This window comes from Ranitomeya variabilis, chromosome 1, assembly GCF_051348905.1.
Source record: "Ranitomeya variabilis isolate aRanVar5 chromosome 1, aRanVar5.hap1, whole genome shotgun sequence".
Lineage (NCBI taxonomy): Eukaryota > Metazoa > Chordata > Amphibia > Anura > Dendrobatidae > Ranitomeya > Ranitomeya variabilis.
This window is the reverse complement of record NC_135232.1, coordinates 897,152,214-897,172,858: the sequence shown is the minus strand read 5'-3', so window position 1 is coordinate 897,172,858 and position 20,645 is coordinate 897,152,214. Positions and strand designations below refer to the sequence as shown.

The window sequence follows — 20,645 nt, the reverse complement described above, 5'->3', positions numbered from 1 at the left end:
TTATTATTTTCCTTCTTTTACAGGTGACATGGGCATCAATGGATTAGGTGTAAAGTGAGTATAAATGTGCTTTCTTATTTCAAACAAAGGAGTCTGTGTCTTTCAATTAACCCCTTCACCCCCAAGGGTGGTTTGCACGTTAATGACCGGGCCAATTTTTACAATTCTGACCACTGTCCCTTTATGAGGCTATAACTCTGGAACGCTTTGACGGATCTTGGCGATTCTGACATTATTTTCTCGTGACATATTGTACTTCATGTTAAAGGTAAAATTTATTCGATATAACTTGCGTTTATTTGTGAAAAAAATGGAAATTTGGCGAAAATTTTGAAAATTTTGCAATTTTCCAACTTTGAATTTTTGTGCCCTTAAATCACAGACATATGTCACGCAAAATACTTAATAAGTAACATTTCCCACATGTCTACTTTACATCAGTACAATTTTGGAACCAAAATTTTTTTTTGTGACGGAGTTATAAGGGTTAAAAGTTGACCAGCAATTTCTCATTTTTACAACACCATTTTTTTTTAGGGACCACATCTCATTTGAAGTCATTTTGAGGGGTCTATATGATAGAAAATACTCAAGTGTGACACCATTCTAAAAACTGCACCCCTCAAGGTGCTCAAAACCACATTCAAGAAGTTTATTAACCCTTCAGGTGTTTCACAGGAATTTTTGGAATGTTTAAATAAAAATGAACATTTAACTTTTTTTCACACAAAATTTATTTCAGCTCCAATTTGTTTTATTTTACCAAGGGTAACAGGAGAAAATGGACCCCCAAAGTTGTTGTACAATTTGTCCTGAGTACGATGATACCCCATATGTGGGTGTAAACCATTGTTTAGGCGCATGGCAGAGCTTGGAAGGGAAGGAGCGCCATTTGACTTTTCAATGCAAAATTGACTGGAATTGAGATGGGACGCCATGTTGCGTTTGGAGAGCCCCTGATGTGCCTAAACATTGAAACTCCCTACAAGTGACACCATTTTGGAAAGTAGACCCCCTAAGGAACTTATCTAGATGTGTGGTGAGCACTTTGACCCACCAAGTGCTTCACAGAAGTTTATATTGCAGAGCCGTAAAAATAAAAAATCATATTTTTTCACAAAAATGATCTTTTCGCCCCCAATTTTTTATTTTCCCAAGGGTAAGAGAAGAAATTGGACCCCAAAAAATGTTGTGCAATTTGTCCTGAGTACGCTGATACCCCATATGTGGGTGTAAACCATTGTTTGGGCGCATGGCAGAGCTTGGAAGGGAAGGAGCGCCATTTGACTTTTCAATGCAAAATTGACTGGAATTGAGATGGGACGCCATGTTGCGTTTGGAGAGCCCCTGATGTGCCTAAACATTGAAACTCCCTACAAGTGACACCATTTTGGAAAGTAGACCCCCTAAGGAACTTATCTAGATGTGTGGTGAGCACTTTGACCCACCAAGTGCTTCACAGAAGTTTATAATGCAGAGCCGTAAAAATAAAAAATCATATTTTTTCACAAAAATGATCTTTTCGCCCCCAATTTTTTATTTTCCCAAGGGTAAGAGAAGAAATTGGACCCCAAAAAATGTTGTGCAATTTGTCCTGAGTACGCTGATACCCCATATGTGGGTGTAAACCATTGTTTGGGCGCATGGCAGAGCTTGGAAGGGAAGGAGCGCCATTTGACTTTTCAATGCAAAATTGACTAGAATTGAGATGGGACGCCATGTTGCGTTTGGAGAGCCCCTGATGTGCCTAAACATTGAAACTCCCTACAAGTGACACCATTTTGGAAAGTAGACCCCCTAAGGAACTTATCTAGATGTGTGGTGAGCACTTTGACCCACCAAGTGCTTCACAGAAGTTTATAATGCAGAGCCGTAAAAATAAAAAATCATATTTTTTCACAAAAATGATCTTTTCGCCCCCAATTTTTTATTTTCCCAAGGGTAAGAGAAGAAATTGGACCCCAAAAAATGTTGTGCAATTTGTCCTGAGTACGCTGATACCCCATATGTGGGTGTAAACCATTGTTTGGGCGCATGGCAGAGCTTGGAAGGGAAGGAGCGCCATTTGACTTTTCAATGCAAAATTGACTGGAATTGAGATGGGACGCCATGTTGCGTTTGGAGAGCCCCTGATGTGCCTAAACATTGAAACTCCCTACAAGTGACACCATTTTGGAAAGTAGACCCCCTAAGGAACTTATCTAGATGTGTGGTGAGCACTTTGACCCACCAAGTGCTTCACAGAAGTTTATAATGCAGAGCCGTAAAAATAAAAAATCATATTTTTTTCACAAAAATGATCTTTTTGCCCCCAATTTTTTATTTTCCCAAGGGTAAGAGAAGAAATTGGACCCCAAAAAATGTTGTGCAATTTGTCCTGAGTACGCTGATACCCCATATGTGGGTGTAAACCATTGTTTGGGCGCATGGCAGAGCTTGGAAGGGAAGGAGCGCCATTTGACTTTTCAATGCAAAATTGACTGGAATTGAGATGGGACGCCATGTTGCGTTTGGAGAGCCCCTGATGTGCCTAAACATTGAAACTCCCTACAAGTGACACCATTTTGGAAAGTAGACCCCCTAAGGAACTTATCTAGATGTGTTTTGAGAGCTTTGAACCCCCAAGTGTTTCACTACAGATTATAACGCAGAGCCGTGAAAATATTTTTTTTTTTTCTCAAAAATGATTTTTTAGCCCCCAGCTTTGTATTTTTACAAGGGTAACAGAATAAATTGGACCCCAAAATTTGTTTTCCAATTTGTCCTGAGTACGCTGATACCCCATATGTGGGGGGGAACCACTGTTTGGGCGCATGACAGAGCTCGGAAGGGAAGGAGCGCCATTTGGAATGCAGCCTTAAATGGATTGGTCTGCAGGCGTCACGTTGCATTTGCAGAGCCCCTGATGTACCCAAACAGTACAAACCCCCCACAAGTGACCCCATATTGGAAACTAGACCTCCCAAGGAACTTATCTAGATGTGTTGTGAGAACTTTGAACCCCCAAGTGTTTCACTACAGTTTATAATGCAGAGCCGTGAAAATAAAACATCTTTTTTTTCCCACAAAAATGATTTTTAGCCCCCCAAATTTTTATTTTCCTAAGGATAACAAGAGAACTTGGACCCCAGAAGTTGTTGTTCAATTTGTCCCGAGTACGCTGATAACACATATGTTGGGGTAAACCCCTTTTTGGGCGCACGGGAGAGCTCGGAAGGGAAGGAGCACTGTTTTACTTTTTCAACGCAGAATTGGCTGGAATTGAGATTGGACGCCATGTCGCGCTTGGAGAGCCCCTGATGTGCCTGGACAGTGGAAACCCCCCAATTCTACCTGAAACCCTAACCCAAACACACCCCTAACCCTAATCCCAACGGTAACCCTAACCACACCCCTAGCCCTGACACACACATAATTCTAATCCCAACCCTAATCCAAACGTAAATGTAATCCAAACCCTAACCCTAACTTTAGCCCCAACCCTAACTTTAGCCCCAACCCTAACTTTACCTCCAACCCTAGCCCTAACCCTAACCCTACCCCTAACCCTAACCCTAAACGTGACTGAAATACGTGGCAATGAAATACGTGGCACTGAAATACGTGGCACTGAAATACGTGGCACTGAAATACGTGGCACTGAAATACGTGATACGTGGCACTTAAATACGTGGCACTGAAACACGTGGCACTGAAATACGTGGCACTGAAATACGTGGCACTGAAATACGTGGCACTGAAATACGTGGCACTGAAATACGTGATACGTGGCACTTAAATACGTGGCACTGAAACACGTGGCACTGAAATACGTGGCACTGAAATACGTGGCACTGAAATACGTGGCACTGAAATACGTGGCACTGAAATACGTGATACGTGGCACTTAAATACGTGGCACTGAAACACGTGGCACTGAAATACGTGGCACTGAAATACGTGGCACTGAAATACGTGGCACTGAAATACGTGGCACTGAAATACGTGGCACTTAAATAAGTGGCACTGAAATATGTGATATGTGGCACTTAAATACGTGGCACTGAAATACGTGGCACTGAAATACGTGGCACTGAAATACGTGGCACTGAAATACGTGATACGTGGCACTTAAATACGTGGCACTGAAACACGTGGCACTGAAATACGTGGCACTGAAATACGTGGCACTGAAATACGTGGCACTGAAATACGTGGCACTGAAATACGTGGCACTTAAATAAGTGGCACTGAAATATGTGATATGTGGCACTTAAATACGTGGCACTGAAATACGTGGCACTGAAATACGTGGCACTGAAATACGTGGCACTGAAATACGTGGCACTGAAATACGTGGCACTGAAATACGTGATACGTGGCACTTAAATACGTGGCACTGAAACACGTGGCACTGAAATACGTGGCACTGAAATACGTGGCACTGAAATACGTGGCACTTAAATAAGTGGCACTGAAATATGTGATATGTGGCACTTAAATACGTGGCACTGAAATACGTGGCACTGAAATACGTGGCACTGAAATACGTGGCACTGAAATATGTGATACGTGGCACTTAAATACGTGGCACTGAAACACGTGGCACTGAAATACGTGATACGTGGCACTGAAATACGTGGCACTGAAATACGTGGCACTGAAATACGTGCAACTGAAATACGTGGTACTAAAATATGTGGCACTGAAATACGTGATACGTGGCACTGAAATACGTGGCACTGAAACACGTGGCACTGAAATACGTGATACGTGGCACTGAAATACATGGCACTGAAATACGTGGCACTGAAATACGTGGCACTGAAATACGTGGCACTGAAATACGTGGCACTATGACTGTCAGAAAATGTTCATTAAACGGTTAGGGGTGAGGTTAGGGGTAGAGTTAGGGTTAGGGTTTGGATCCCTTTATCACCTTGATGGTGGTGGGTGGCTTTTCAGTGTGTTTTCTGTTTTTTTCGATAAAAATGCATGCGTTTTTAACGCAAACAAACGCATGTGCTTAAAAACGCAAGAAAATACTGCAGGTTGTATTTCTGAAAATGAACGCATGCAGAAAAAAACCGCATGCGTTTGAAAACGCGACCAAACGCGTACAAAAAAACCGCATGCGTTTTCAATGTTAAATATAGGGAAAAAACGCATGCGTTTTTTTGTGCAAAAAACGCTGCAGACAAAAACGGAAGTGTGAAACCAGCGACGCTTTTTATAGCAAAAAAGTTTTTGCGTCTCCACATTTTGAGACCTATAATTTTTCCACATTTGCTCCACAGAGTCATGTGAGGTTTTGTTTTTTTGCGGGACGAGTTGACGTTTTTATTGGTAACATTTTCGGACACGTGACCGTTTTTGATCGCTTTTTATTCCGATTTTTGTGAGGCAGAATGACCAAAAACCTGCTATTCATGAATTTCTTTTGGGAGAGGCGTTTATACCGTTCCGGGTTTGGTAAAATTGATAAAGCAGTTTTATTCGTCGGGTCAGTATGATTACAGCGATATCTCATTTATATCATTTTTTTTATGTTTTGGCGCTTTTATACGATAAAAACTATTTTATAGAAAAAATAATTATTTTGGTATCGCTTTATTCTCAGGACTATAACTTTTTTATTTTTTTGCTGATGATGCTGTATGGCAGCTTGTTTTTTGCGGGACAAGATGACGTTTTCAGCGGTACCATGGATATTTATATCAGTCTTTTTGATCGCGTGTTATTCCACTTTTTGTTCGGCGGTATGGTAATAAAGCGTTGTTTTTTGCCTCGTTTTTTTTTTTTTTTTCTTACGGTGTTTACTGAAGGGGTTAACTAGTGTGGCAGTTTTATAGGTTGGGTCGTTACGGACGTGGCGATACTAAATATGTGTACTTTTATTGGTTTTTTTTTTTAATTTAGATAAAGAAATGTATTTATGGGAATAATATTTTTTTTTTTTTTCATTTTGGAATATTTTTTTTTATTTTTTTTTACACATTTGGAAATTTTTTTTTTTACTTTTTTACTTTGCCCCAGGGGGGGACAATACAGATCGGTGATCTGCCAGTTTGCATAGCACTCTGACAGATCACCGATCTGCGAGAAGTACAGGCTGCTTCACAGTGCCTGCTCTGAGCAGGCGTCTGTGAAGCCACCTCCCTCCCTGCAGGACCCGGATCCGCGGCCATCTTGGATCCGGGTCTGGAGCAGGCAGGGAGGGAGGTAAGACCCTCGCAGCAACGCGATCACATCGCGTTGCTGCGGGGGGCTCAGGGAAGCCCGCAGGGAGCCCTCTCCCTGCGCGATGCTTCCCTGCATCGCCGGCACATCGCGATCATGTTTGATCGCGGTGTGCCGGGGGTTAATGTGCCGGGGGCGGTCCGTGACCGCTCCTGGCACATAGTGCCGGATGTCAGCTGCGATATGCAGCCGATACCCGGCCGCGATCGGCCGCGCTCCCCCCGTGAGCGCGGCCGATCGGCTATGACGTACTATCCCGTCGGCGGTCATACGGGCCCACCCCACCTCGACGGGATAGTACGTCAAATGTCGGGAAGGGGTTAAAGGATTTTATTCCGGCAGTGTCTTTATTCAATATAACTGTGGTGATAGTAATGGGGGTGTCTTATACATGCATCTCCATTACTAGCCTGTTGTCAACGCCACAACCATTACCCCACTTGCCACCACACTAGGGCAAGTGGGAAAAGACGGGCAAAGCGCCACAACTAGGGAGGCTGCAGGCTGCTATTTTTAGGCTGGGGCCAATACCCATAGCCCCTTACCAATCTGAGAATACCAGTCCCACATGTTGTTTTTTTACTATTTACTTAAAATTTGATCATTGCGGCCAAATAATTCTATTTTAATATCATCAGTCCACAAAACTTGGTTCCAAAATGCATCAGGTATATTTAGATGTTCTTTTGAACACTTCTGATGCTGAATTTTACAGTGACGACACAGGAGAGGTTTTCTTCTGAAGACTCTTCCTTGAGTGCCATACTTGTGCAGGTGTCTCTGAGCAGTAGAACAATGTACCACAACTCCATAGTCTGCTAAATCTTTCTGAAGGTCTTTTGCTGTCAAGCAGTAATTCTGATTTGCCTCTCTAGCAATCTTACGAGCAGATCTCACTAAAATTTTGCTTGTCTTCCATACCTTATCTTGACCTCTACTGTTCCTGTTAACTGCTATTTCTTAATTACATTGTAAACTGAGGAAAGGACAAACTGAAAATGCTTTGCTATCTTCTTATAGTCTTCTCCTTCTTTGTGGCCCTCCACCACTTTCATTCTCAGAGTGCTAGGCAGTTGCTTAAAAGATCCAATGGATGCTGTTTTTTGGCACAAGGTTAGAGGAGGCTAGGAAATAAAACTGGGAAATTTGCATCACCTGGCCTTTCCTAACAATGATAGTGAACAAGCCATAACATTAACAGGCTAATTAAGGTCTGAAACCTTTGCATCGGGCCACATTCCTTTTTGTAAATTTTGAAATGTAAAAGATGTAAAAAAAATAAATGTATGTATATATATATATATACACTCACCGGCCACTTTATTAGGTACACCTGTCCAACTTCTTGTTAACACTTAATTTCTAATCAGCCAATCACATGGCGGCAACTCAGTGCATTTAGGCATGTAGACATGGTCAAGACAATCTCCTGCAGTTCAAACCGAGCATTAGTATGGGGAAGAAAGGTGATTTGAGTGCCTTTGAACGTGGCATGGTTGTTGGTGCCAGAAGGACTGGTCTGAGTATTTCAGAAACTGCTGATCTACTGGGATTTTCACGCACAACCATCTCTAGGGTTTACAGAGAATGGTCCGAAAAAGAAAAAAAATCCAGTGAGCGGCAGTTCTGTGGGCGGAAATGCCTTGTTGATGCCAGAGGTCAGAGGAGAATGGGCAGACTGGTTCGAGCTGATAGAAAGGCAACAGTGACTCAAATCGCCACCCGTTACAACCAAGGTAGGCCTAAGAGCATCTCTGAACGCACAGTGCGTCGAACTTTGAGGCAGATGGGCTACAGCAGCAGAAGACCACACCGGGTACCACTCCTTTCAGCTAAGAACAGGAAACTGAGGCTACAATTTGTACAAGCTCATCGAAATTGGACAGTAGAAGATTGGAAAAACGTTGCTTGGTCTGATGAGTCTCGATTTCTGCTGCGACATTCGGATGGTAGGGTCAGAATTTGGCGTAAACAACATGAAAGCATGGATCCATCCTGCCTTGTATGGAGCATCTTTGGGATGTGCAGCCGACAAATCTGCGGCAACTGTGTGATGCCATCATGTCAATATGGACCAAAATCTCTGAGGAATGCTTCCAGCACCTTGTTGAATCTATGCCACGAAGAATTGAGGCAGTTCTGAAGGCAAAAGGGGGTCCAACCCGTTACTAGCATGGTGTACCTAATAAAGTGGCCGGTGAGTGTATATATATATATATATACTGTATATATATATATATATATATATATATATATATATATATATCTACTATATAATTGTCAAAGGGTCACTTCCGTCTTTCTGTCTGTCCTTCTGTCTGTCTTTCTGTCTGTCACAGAAATCCCAAGTCACTGATTGGTCGCGGCAAAACAGCCACGACCAATTAGCGACAGGCACAGTCCGGCGGCAAAATGGCTGCTCCTTACTCCCCGCAGTCAGTGCCCGCTCCATAATCCCCCCAAGCAGTGCTCACAAAGGGTTAATAGCAGCGTTAATGGACCGCGTTATGCCGCGGTTTAACGCACTCCATTAACGCTGCTATTAACCCTGTGTGACCAACTTTTTACTATTGATGCTGCCTATGCAGCATCAATAGTAAAAGATCTAATGTTAAAAATAATTTAAAAAAATAAAAAATCATTATATAATCACCTTCAGTGGGCCCCCGCATCCAGCTGAGGCCTTTCCCGCTCCTCGTGACATTCCGGTGACCGGTCTATGCATTGCGGTCTCGCGAGATGACGATGTAGCAGTCTCGCGAGACGGCTACATCATCATCTCGTGAGACCGCAATGCATTCTTGGGACCGGAGCGTGGCGAGGAGCATCGGTAAACGCCTCGGCTGGATCCGGGGGGCCAATGGAGGGTGAGTATATAACTATTTTTTATTTTAATTCATTTTTTAACAGGGATGTGGTGCCCGCATTGCTATATACTATGTGGGCTGTGTTAGATACTGCATGGGTTGTGTTATATACTACATCTCTGTGCTATATACTATATGGGCTGTGCTATATACTATGTGGCTGTGGTATATACTATGTGTCCTGGGCTATATACTGCATGGTCAGTGTTATATACTACATCTCTGTGCTATATACTACGTGGCTGTGCTATATACTACGTGGCCTGGGTTATATACTACATGGGCAGTGTTATATACTACATCTCTGTGCTATATACTACGTGGCTGTGCTATATACTACGTGTCTGTGCTATGTACTACGTGTCTGTGCTATATACTACGTGGCTGGGCAATATACTACGTGGCAATTTGAACCACGCTTCGCTAATTGGCCACGGCCGGCCCAATCCTGTGTGTAAATTGCATTATTCTGAAAACTTCATAAATAAACTACATACAGATTCTGGAATACCCGATGCGTTAGAATCGGGCCACCATCTAGTATATATATATATATATATATATATATATATATATATATATATATATGTATTTATATATATATATATATATATATATATATATATATATATATATATATATATATATATATATATACACAAAGTTGTGTGAAAAAATGTTAGCCCCTTCCCGATTTCCTATTCTTTTACATGCATGTCACACAATGTTTCAGATCACAAAGCAAAATTAAATATTAGACAAAGATAACACAAGTAAACAAGTTGTCTCTTCAGAGAAGTAGAGGACTAGAACTCTAATGACACCTATTGGAGGTAGCAATCCTAATAGTCAATGTCGACCCTTAAACGAGCCTTGTCACATGACTTAGGATAAAAGCCAAACCAGAATCTCAATTTACAGACGCTGTGCTTCGGGATACTGCCCCTCATTAGTGCAAAGAGTAGATCTGGTATGGCTGATTGAGAGGCGTCTGACCAGGATCCAAGAAGTATCGTTTCTCCTTGTGGGAGACTTAAAGCCGCAATGCTCCTCTGGGAAAATATGCGCCTCTCAATCAGCCAAACCAGATCTCCACTTTGCACTGACGAGGGGCAGTACTCCGAAACACAGTGTCTGCAAATTGAGATTCTGGTTTGGCTTTTATCCTAAGTGACAAGGCTCGACATTGACTGTTAGTATTGCTACTTCCAATAGGTGGCACTAGAGTTTTAGCCCTCTTCCTCTCTGAAGAGACAATTTGCATATTTCCCAGAGGAGCATTGCGGCTTTAAGTCTCCTCACCTCGACATGCTTAACATGTCACTCTTCACAAGGAGAAACAATACTTCTTGGATACAAGTAAACAAAAAAAAAAGGATTTTATTATTACGAGAAAAAGAGATCCAAACTGACCCTGTGTGAAAAATTGATTGCCTCTTAACCTAATAACTGGTTGGGGCACCCTTAAGGTACCTTCACACTGAACAACTTAACAACGATATCGCTAGCGATCCATGACGTTGCAGCATCCTGGATAACGATATCGTTGTGTTTGACACGCAGCAGCGATCAGGATCCTGCTGTGACATCGTTGGTCAGAGCTAGAAGGCCAGCACCTTATTTAGTCGCTGGATCACCAGCTGACATCGCTGGATCGGTGTGTGTGACACCGATCCAGCGATGTCTTCACTGGTAACCAGGGTAAACATCGGGTTACTAAGCGCAGGGCCGCGCTTAGTAACCCGATATTTACCCTGGTTACCAGTGCAAATGTAAAAAAAAACCAAACACTACATACTTACATTCCGATGTCTGTCGCGTCCCCCGGCGTTCTGCTTCCCTGCACTGTGTCAGCGCCGGCTGGCCGTAAAGCAGGGCACAGCGGTGACGTCACCGCTCTGCTTTACGGCCGGCGCTTACAGTACAGGGAAGCAGAACGCCGGGGGATGCGACAGACATGGAATGTAAGTATGTAGTGTTAGTTTTTTTTTACATTTACACTGGTAACCAGGGTAAACATCGGGTTACTAAGCGCGGCCCTGCGCTTAGTAACCTGATGTTTACCCTGGTTACCCGGGGACTTCGGCATCGTTGGTCGCTGGAGAGCTGTCTGTGTGGGAAGGTTCACCACTGTTCCATGTTTTCTCCATTTGTGGATAATGGCTCTCACTGTGGTTTGCTGGAGTACCAAAACATTAGAAATGGCTGTATAACCTTTTCCAGACTGATAGATCTCAATTACTTTGCTTCTCATTTGTTCCAGAATTTCTTTGGATCGTGGCTTGATGTTTAGCTTTTGAGTAATCTTTTAGTCTACTTCACTTCATCAGGCAGGTCCTATTTCAGTGATTTCTTCATTGAGAACAGGTGTGGCAGTAATCAGGTCTGGGTGTGGCTAGGGAAATTTAACTCAACGTCACAAAGATCTGATATACCACAGTTAATTTATATTGTAAGGGTGGTAAATTACTTTTTCACACATGGCCCTGTAGGTTTGGATTTATTTTTCCATTAAAGGGAACCTGTCACCCCCAAAATGGAAGTTGAGCTAAGCCCACTGGCATCAGGGGCTTATCTACAGCATTCTGTAATGCTGTAGATAAGCCCCCAATGTATACTGAAAGATGAAAAAAGAGGTTATATTATACTCATTCAAGGGTGTTCCCGCTGCTGTCCGGTCCGATGAGCGTCGCGGCCTGGGGCCTCCCATCTTCATAGGATGACGTCCTCTTCTTGTCTTCACACTGCGGCTCCGGCGTACTTTGTCTGCCCTGTTGAGGGCAGAGCAAAGTACTGCAGTGCGCAGGCACCGGGCCTCTCTGAACTTTCCCGGCGCCTGAGCACTGCAGTACTTTGCTCTGCACTCAACAGGGCAGACAAAGTATGCCTGCGCCGGAGCTGCGACGTGAAGACAAGAGGACGTGATCGTAAGAAGATGGGAGGCTCCTGACCAGACCGCGATGCCCATCGGATCGGACCGCCCACCCAGGTGAGTATAATCTAACCTCTTTTACTCATCTTTCAGGATACATCGGGGCTTATCTACAGCATTCCAGAATGCTGTAGATAAGCCCCTGATGCTGGTGGGCTTAGCTCAACTTCCATTTTGGGGTGACAGGTTCCCATTAATAATAAAAACCTTAATTTAAAAACTGCATTTTAGGTTTACTTGTGTTATCTTTGTCAAATATTTAAATTTGTTTGGTGATCAGAAACATTTAGTGTGCTAAAGAATAGGGAATCAGGAAAGGGACGATCACTTTTTCACACAACTATATATATATACGGTATATATCATTTGAAAATACAAAGCAAATATGTAATCTTTAACCACTTACTGCCATCGGACGGGATAGTACGTCCGATAGCAGTTTCCTTTGCTTTGAGGTGGGCTCCAGCGGTGAGCCCACCTCAAAGCCGGGACATGTTAGCGGTTTTGAACAGCTGACATGTGTCCACAATAGCCACGGGTGGAATCGCGATCTACCTGAGGCTATTATCTAGTTAAATGTCGCTGACAAATTCTGACAGCGACATTTAACAAACGCTTCCATCCGGAAATGCGAGCAACGGTGACCCCGTCATATGATCTAGGGTCATCGGTGCATCAGCATGACAACCAGAGGTCTCCTTGAGACCTCTACGGTTGTTGATACCAGATTGCTGTGAGCGCCACCCAGTGGTTGGCGGTCATAGAAATGCTGTAATTCTACTACATATAGGTGATCTGAGCAGTGCTAATCAAGTTGTGGCAGCTTCAAGCCACCCATGGCAGCTATTGAAGCATGCCAAAAGTAAAAAAAAATGTTTTTAAAAATATGAAAAAAATTAAAAAAACAACATTTCAAATCACCCCCCTTTCACCCCATTCAAAATACAACAATCAAAATAAAATCAAACATAGACATATTTGTTATCGACGCATTCAGAATCGCCCGATCTATCAATTACAATATGATTAACTTGATTGCTAAACGGCATAGAGAGAAAAAAAATCAAAACACCAAAATTACGCTTTTTTGGTCGCTGCGACATTGCATTAAAATGAAATAAAGGGCGATCAAAAGATCGTATCTTCACAAAAATGCTATCATTAAAAACATCAGCTCGACAGGCAAAAAATAATCTTGAGATCACGAAAAATTAACACGCTATAGGTCTTGAAAAATGGCGCAATTTTTTATTTTTTATAAGCAAACATCGGAATTTTTTTTCACTACTTTTGTAAAAAGAACCTAGACATATTTGGTGTCTATCAACTTGTAATGACCTGGAGAATCATAATGACAGGTCAGTTTTAGCATTTAATGAGCTTAGCAAAAAAAAGCCAAGCAAAAAACCAGTGTGGGATTGCACTTTTTTGCAATTTCACCGCACTTGGAATTTTTTCCCATTTTCTGCTACACGACATGGTAAAAACAATAAGATTGTCCAAAAGTACAACCCGTCCTCCAAAAAATAAGCCCTCAGGTGGCCATATTGATGGAAAAATCAAAAAGTTATGGCTCTGGAAAGAAGGGGAGGGAAAAACGAAAACTCAAAACCGAAAAAAAGCTCCGGTAATGAATGTGTTAACTTTAGGCCTTTTACAGATAATTTAATCTTCAGCTGCCTGAACTGTTCACAATAACTGTAATTTTGACCAGGGTTACCCAAGCTTTTTCAAGCCACTATATACAGAACTCTATGAGGGACTATGGAGCTATAGTACTATGGTAGGTTCTGTGAGGGACATTATTCTGTGTTTGTGGGGCTGTTAGGGCATCATACAGTATGTGTGAGGAAGTGGGGACAACATACTGTGCGTGAGCGAGTTGGGTGGACATCATACTGTATAGGGGTATGTTATAGAGGTATCATACTGTGTGGGGGAGCTGCTGGTCAAGGTACATCTATACTTATTTTATATATTTGAGACTGAATAACAGAAGCAATGTTGATTTGCTGCTTTTTATAAATGTTATAAAAAAACAGTAAATTATGTGGTTTTGATAGCTGCTACAGGTAAGAATACATATTACATTAAGCCCTATTATAACATGTATAAGCCCGAGCTGCTAATCAGTATATTGAATTCTTCTCAATTTTAAGTGATAAAATACTAATAAGCAGAATTAAGTGTGGCCAGTTGGTTTGGCCCTCCACAACAGTCAGGGTCTCTCTTTTGACCTCTTGGTAAAATTAATTGCCCACATCTGGTCTAAGTGATCAGACCATTATAGGTTCAAGTAGCGTAAAACAGAAAAAAAAAAAAAAAACATAAAAAATGAATCCCCACATGCAATAAATGCTGTAAAAACAAGTCCCAAAAAGCAATGGCGGAATTGCATTTTTTCACCATTTCACCACACTAGAATTGTTTTTGTCCATTTTTCACTACATTTTTTTGTAAAATGGACATTTTTTTCAAAACTACAACTGGTCTAGCAAAAATATGCCCTCATGCAGATATTTTGATAGAAAAATTAAACGTTATGGTCCTTGAAAAAGAGGGAGGGGGGTGGAATTGAAAATTACAGAATACTGATGGGGAAAAAAAAGTAAAACGTATTTAATGCTTTAATGGGAACCTCCATGCCCTCCAACCCAGCTGCATTCACCAATGTATGAGTAAATTCCATGCCTAACCAGCCCTTTATAATGTTATCTAGTGAAACATAGTGGGTACAGAAAGTATTCAGACCCCTTTAAATTTCTCACTCTTTGTTTCATTGCAGCCATTTGGTAAATTCAAAAAAGTTCATTGTTTTCACATTAATGTACACTCTGCACCCCAGCTTGACTGAAAAAGAACAGAAATGTAGAAAGTTTTGCAAATTTATTAAAAAAGAAAAACTGAAATATCACATGGTCATAAGTAGTGTTGAGCGATACCGTCCGATAGTTGAAAGTATCGGTATCGGATAGTATCGGCCGATACCCGAAAAGTATCGGATATCGCCGATACCGATACCCGATACCAATACAAGTCAATGGGACACCAAGTATCGGAAGGTATCCTGATGGTTCCCAGGGTCTGAAGGAGAGGAAACTCTCCTAATGGATGGCCCTAAACGCGCTCATTTTATGCAAAGAAGGCTGCCGGTTACCAGTGGTGATGTCCAGGGGCCTCCGGAGAGGTGAGTATATCAATATTTTTTATTTTAATTCTTTATTTTACACAGTAATATGGATCCGATACCGATTCCCGATACCACAAAAGTATCGGATCTCGGTATCGGAATTCCGATACCGCAAGTATCGGCCGATACCCGATACTTGCGTTATCGGAATGCTCAACACTAGTCATAAGTATTCAGACCCTTTGCTCAGTATTGAGTAGAAGCACCCCTTTGAGCTAGTACAGCCATGAGTCTCCTTGAGAATGATGCATCAAGTTTTTCACATGTGGATTTGGGGATCCTCTGCAATTCTTCCTTGCAGATGCTCTCCAGTTCCATCAGGTTGGATGTGAACGTTGGTGGACAGCCATTTTCAGGTCTCTCCAGAGATGCTCAATTGGGTTTAGGTCAGGGCTCTGGTTGGATCAGTGAAGAATGATCATAGAGTTGTTCTGAAGCCACTCCTTGGTTATTTTAGCTGTAGCTTAGGGTCATTGTCTTGTTGGAAGGTGAACCTTCTGCCAAGTCTGAGGTCCAGAGCACTCTGGAAAAGGTTTTCATCCAGGATATTTCTGTACTTGGCCACATTCATGTTTCGTTCAATGACAACCAGTCGTCCTGTCCCTGCAGCTGAAAAACACCCCCATAGCATGATGCTGCCACCACCATGTTTCACTGTTGGAATTGTATTGGGCAGGTGATGAGCAGTGCCTGGTTTTCTCCACACATACCACTTAAAATTATCACCAAAAAGGTCTATCTTCGTCTCATCAGAATCTTATTTCTCATAGTCTGGGAGTCCTTCATGTGTTTTTTAGCAAACTCTATGTGGGTTTTCATATTTCTTGCACTGAGGAGAGGCTTCCGTCAGGCCACTCTGCCATAAACGCCCGACTGGTCGAGGGCTGCAGTGATAGTTGACTTTGTGGAACTTTCTCCCATCTCCCTACTGCATCTCTGGAGCTCAGCCACAGTGATCTTGGGGTTCTTCTTTACCTCTCTCACCAAGGCTCTTGTCCCACAATTGCTCAGTTTGGCTGGACGGCCAGGTCTAGGAGGACTTCTGGTGTTCCCAAACTTCTTCCATTTAAGGATTATTGAGGACACTGTGCTCTTAGGAACCTTGAGTACTGCAGATATTCTGTTGTAACCTTGGCGAGATCTGTGTCTTGCCACAATTCTGTCTCTGAGCTCCTTAGCCTGTTCCTTTGACCTCATGATTCTCATTTGGTCTGACATACACTGTGAGCTGTGAGGTCTTATACAGGTCCTTCTCAAACAATTAGCATATAGTGTTAAATTTCATTATTTACCATAATGTAATGATTACAATTAAACTTTCATATATTATAGATTCATTATCCACCAACTGAAATTTGTCAGGTCTTTTATTGTTTTAATACTGATGATTTTGGCATACAACTCCTGATAACCCAAAAAACCTGTCTCAATAAATTAGCATATCAAGAAAATGTTCTCTAAACGACCTATTACCCTAATCTTCTGAATCAACTAATTAACTCTAAACACATGCAAAAGATACCTGAGGCTTTTAAAAACTCCCTGCCTGGTTCATTACTCAAAACCCCCATCATGGGTAAGACTAGCGACCTGACAGATGTCAAGAAGGCCATCATTGACACCCTCAAGCAAGAGGGTAAGACCCAGAAAGAAATTTCTCAACAAATAGGCTGTTCCCAGAGTGCTGTATCAAGGCACCTCAATGGTAAGTCTGTTGGAAGGCAAAAATGTGGCAGAAAGAAGGACTGATTCCAGACCTTGGGGAACCTGAGGAAGCAGTGGACTGAGTCTGGTGTGGAAACATCCAGAGCCACCGTGCACAGGCGTGTGCAGGAAATGGGCTACAGGTGCCGCATTCCCCAGGTAAAGCCACTTTTGAACCATAAACAGCGTCAGAAGCGCCTGACCTGGGCTACAGAGAAGCAGCACTGGACTGTTGCTAAGTGGTCCCAAGTACTTTTTTCTGATGAAAGCAAATTTTGCATGTCATTCGGAAATCAAGGTGCCAGAGTCTGGAGGAAGACTGGGGAGAAGGAAATGCCAAAATGCCTGAAGTCCAGTGTCAAGTACCCACAGTCAGTGATGGTGTGGGGTGCCATGTCAGCTGCTGGTGTTGGTCCACTGTGTTTCATCAAGGGCAGGGTCAATGCAGCTAGCTATCAGGAGATTTTGGAGCACTTCATGCTTCCATCGGCTGAAATGCTTTATGGAGATGAAGATTTCATTTTTCAGCACGACCTGGCACCTGCTCACAGTGCCAAAACCACTGGTAAATGGTTTACTGACCATGGTATTACTGTGCTCAATTGGCCTGCCAACTCTCCTGACCTGAACCCCATAGAGAATCTGTGGGATATTGTGAAGAGAAAGTTGAGAGACGCAAGACCCAACACTCTGGATGAGCTTAAGGCCGCTATTGAAGCATCCTGGGCCTCCATAACATCTCAGCAGTGTCACAGGCTGATTGCCTCCATGCCACGCTGCATTGAAGCAGTCATTTCTGCCAAAGGATTCCCGACCAAGTATTGAGTGCATAACTGAACATTATTATTTAATGGTTTTTTTGTTTGTTATTAAAAAACACTTTTATTTGATTGGACGGGTGAAATATGCTAATTTATTGAGACAGGTTTTTTGGGTTATCAGGAGTTGTATGCCAAAATCATCAGTATTAAAACAATAAAAGACCTGACAAATTTCAGTTGGTGGATAATGAATCTATAATATATGAAAGTTTAATTGTAATCATTACATTATGGTAAATAATGAAATTTAACACTATATGCTAATTTTTTGAGAAGGACCTGTATATACACAGGTGTGTGCCTTTCCAAATCAAGTTCTATCAGCTTAATTAAACACAGGTGGCCTCCAATGAAGGAGTAGAACCATCTCAAAGAGGATCACAAGGAAATGGACAGCATGTGACTTAAATATGAGTGTCTGAGCAAAGGGTCTGAATACTTATGACCATGTCATATCAGTTTTTCTTTTTTATTAAATTTGCAAAAATTTCTACTTTTCTGTTTTTTTTTCAGTGAAGATGGGGTTCAAAGTGTACATTAATTTGAAAAAAGAACTTTTTTTGAATGTAATAAATGGTTGCAATGAAAGAAAGAGTGAACAATTTAAAGGAGCCTGAATACTTTCCGTACCCACTGTATGTGTTCCAATGCATTATATCAGTGACCAGAGTAATAAATGTTAATGTTCCATAGAGTGACTAAGTGAAAAAGTAAAGAGAAGTAAAAAAAAGAACTGTAAATATATATATTAAAAAAAAATGACAAAAATAAAAATGTGTTGTGTTTTAAAATAGAATTTATATTGTCCTCGTTTCCTGTCCTAATTAGGACTTTGACTATTTGATGGGGCATTAGTTTTCCCAGACCAGTCAGTCCTCTTTCCATGTTATTATGCCCTTGTGGGTGTGATAACATAATTTGCATGAGCCGGCATCATCGCTAGCTCAAATCTTGCGCATATGTGCCACCACACTGTGGAAATGAAAAGCGTGAATGTGCCAGATTTGCATGAGCTGGTGATGACACCAGCTTTTGCAAATGATGTCATTATGCCCACAGGGGAGTGATAACATGGAAAGAGGGCTGTCTAATCTGGAGAAGCTAATGCTTCATCGGCTAGTCAAAGCCCTAATTGAAGGAAATGGGGACATTATAAATGCTTAATTAAAACATTTATTTAACTGAATTATGTTATACAGGGCTAGTTAGGCAGAGAGTTTACTCATACATTGGTGAATGCTGCTGGGTTGTAGGGCATGTGGAACCTGACAGGTCTGTCTCCAATGTATTGGCATATATTTCAATGCATGAACATTTACTTGCAAACTCGATGTATTCATCTTACCAGTCAATTCCTTTGTGATAGTTGTTTCCATTAAAGAATTGAACTTCCTCAAAAGTCTTTGGGTTAGGAAAGTTGCTTAGGATGTAAGGATGCATCAGTAGAAATAAGTAAAGTGCTGTTGTGCCTAGGAAACATGTAATATGTAAGTTATAAAACAGTGCAACGGCACAGAAAATATGTTCACTTGTACACAGTTGTAAATAGGGGAAGTTGGTGAGGTTTCTGCCCTTGAAGCTGGGTGACCAAAAAGCCACAATTCCTTTGTTAGGATGATTAAGTATATCTATGATTCTGAAGGAGAATGAGTGGAAAACATAAAATAAGTTATAACAGTCAAGAATACTGGATAAAAAAGTAATGAACTGGCACTTTTTTATTACGAATATGCAGACCAGATATATAAAAACTGAAATAGGGCAATTTAATGAACTTTTCAAAAAAAGGTCAGTGTCACTGGCATGACATTTACAAGAGACAGCCATTTTAACTTCTCTTTAGAACAGTATCCTTTCAATGAAATTCAGATCTCAGAATTTTCTTTTGAATACTCAAGGAACCCGACAGGCAATGGTTCAGCTAGTTCATTGCTTGTTATTCATTACTGGCCCCATGTGCAATTGTTAATCTCTCTATAATTTGAAGCTTAAATAATATCTTATCAATCCTGTGGCATACACTGTGAAAAGAGGACGTCTTAGTAAAAATGTCTCAGATTATAGTATTGGCTTGCAAATCCCAAACAGCTGTTGATCATTCGCCAGCAATGTAGCCTAGTTGAAACAGGGCATTGGCAACAAATCTTTGGGCCTGTAATCTATTTATCACCCACTTCACCATATGCTTTTGGTCTAAATGCTTTTGAGAAACAAATGTTGAGCTGTTGTTTGCTCAGCTTAATTGAATATATTCAAGATCCTAAATTGCTTTAGTTATTCAGCATGAAAATAAGCAAGTTTGCAATTGACTTGCTTATTCTAACTGCTGTCATTCTCCTGCAAAGGCTTTTATTTGTAATATTATGCAGCTGGTTTCCATGGAAATTGGCCTCCAGGATCTGACATAGTGTGCAGTAGTTACATTCTAGAAGAAAATTTAGCTCTGAACATCCCATTTAGCTCTCTCCAGCCCAATGATTTCTACACAACATTTAGCTGCTCAAAGCCCTCCCCAATGGTCTCCCTTTCATCTTCTGAAGAGACATAGTTATAAATCACCAGATGTCATCTTTCAAAGCAGGTCTGCTAATCATGCTCTCTCCCTATCCAGAGCTGGGTGTTTTTTCAAATGCCTTGATTCGCAATGTGCAAATACACTGATAACAGTGCAGGCTCAGATCAATCCACTGATCGCTGAATGTGCTACAGCAGAACTTGCCCTGAGCTTTATAGTTCTACTTATACTACAGTTCTGCTATTCACCAGACCTGTCAGTCAAGAATGAGAGCCCACTCTGATAGAAACCAGGAAGTTAGGAAACTAAAGAAAATGTAGGGTTCTGTGCTGCTCAAAAGACAACTTGACAATAATCCTTTAATTCAATGCTACTAACCAAGGAAAGGTTAACTAAC

The 20,645-nt window shown here is 41.6% G+C and overlaps 1 protein-coding gene across 2 annotated transcripts in view; it reads right to left on the bottom strand.

Annotated features, from left to right (window-relative positions):
* LOC143775873 (bifunctional heparan sulfate N-deacetylase/N-sulfotransferase 4-like) overlaps nucleotides 1–20,645 on the bottom strand; it is a 1,078,686-nt gene that overhangs the window by 194,696 nt on the left and 863,345 nt on the right. For both annotated transcript variants that reach the window (XR_013215729.1, XM_077264588.1), the window contains exon 9: nucleotides 19,079–19,202. Coding sequence is in view for 1 of the 2 variants with exons in the window: in XM_077264588.1 (XP_077120703.1) it covers nucleotides 19,079–19,202 (124 nt within the window). In the remaining variant the exon portion in view is untranslated. The remainder of the gene's footprint in view (nucleotides 1–19,078; nucleotides 19,203–20,645) is intronic.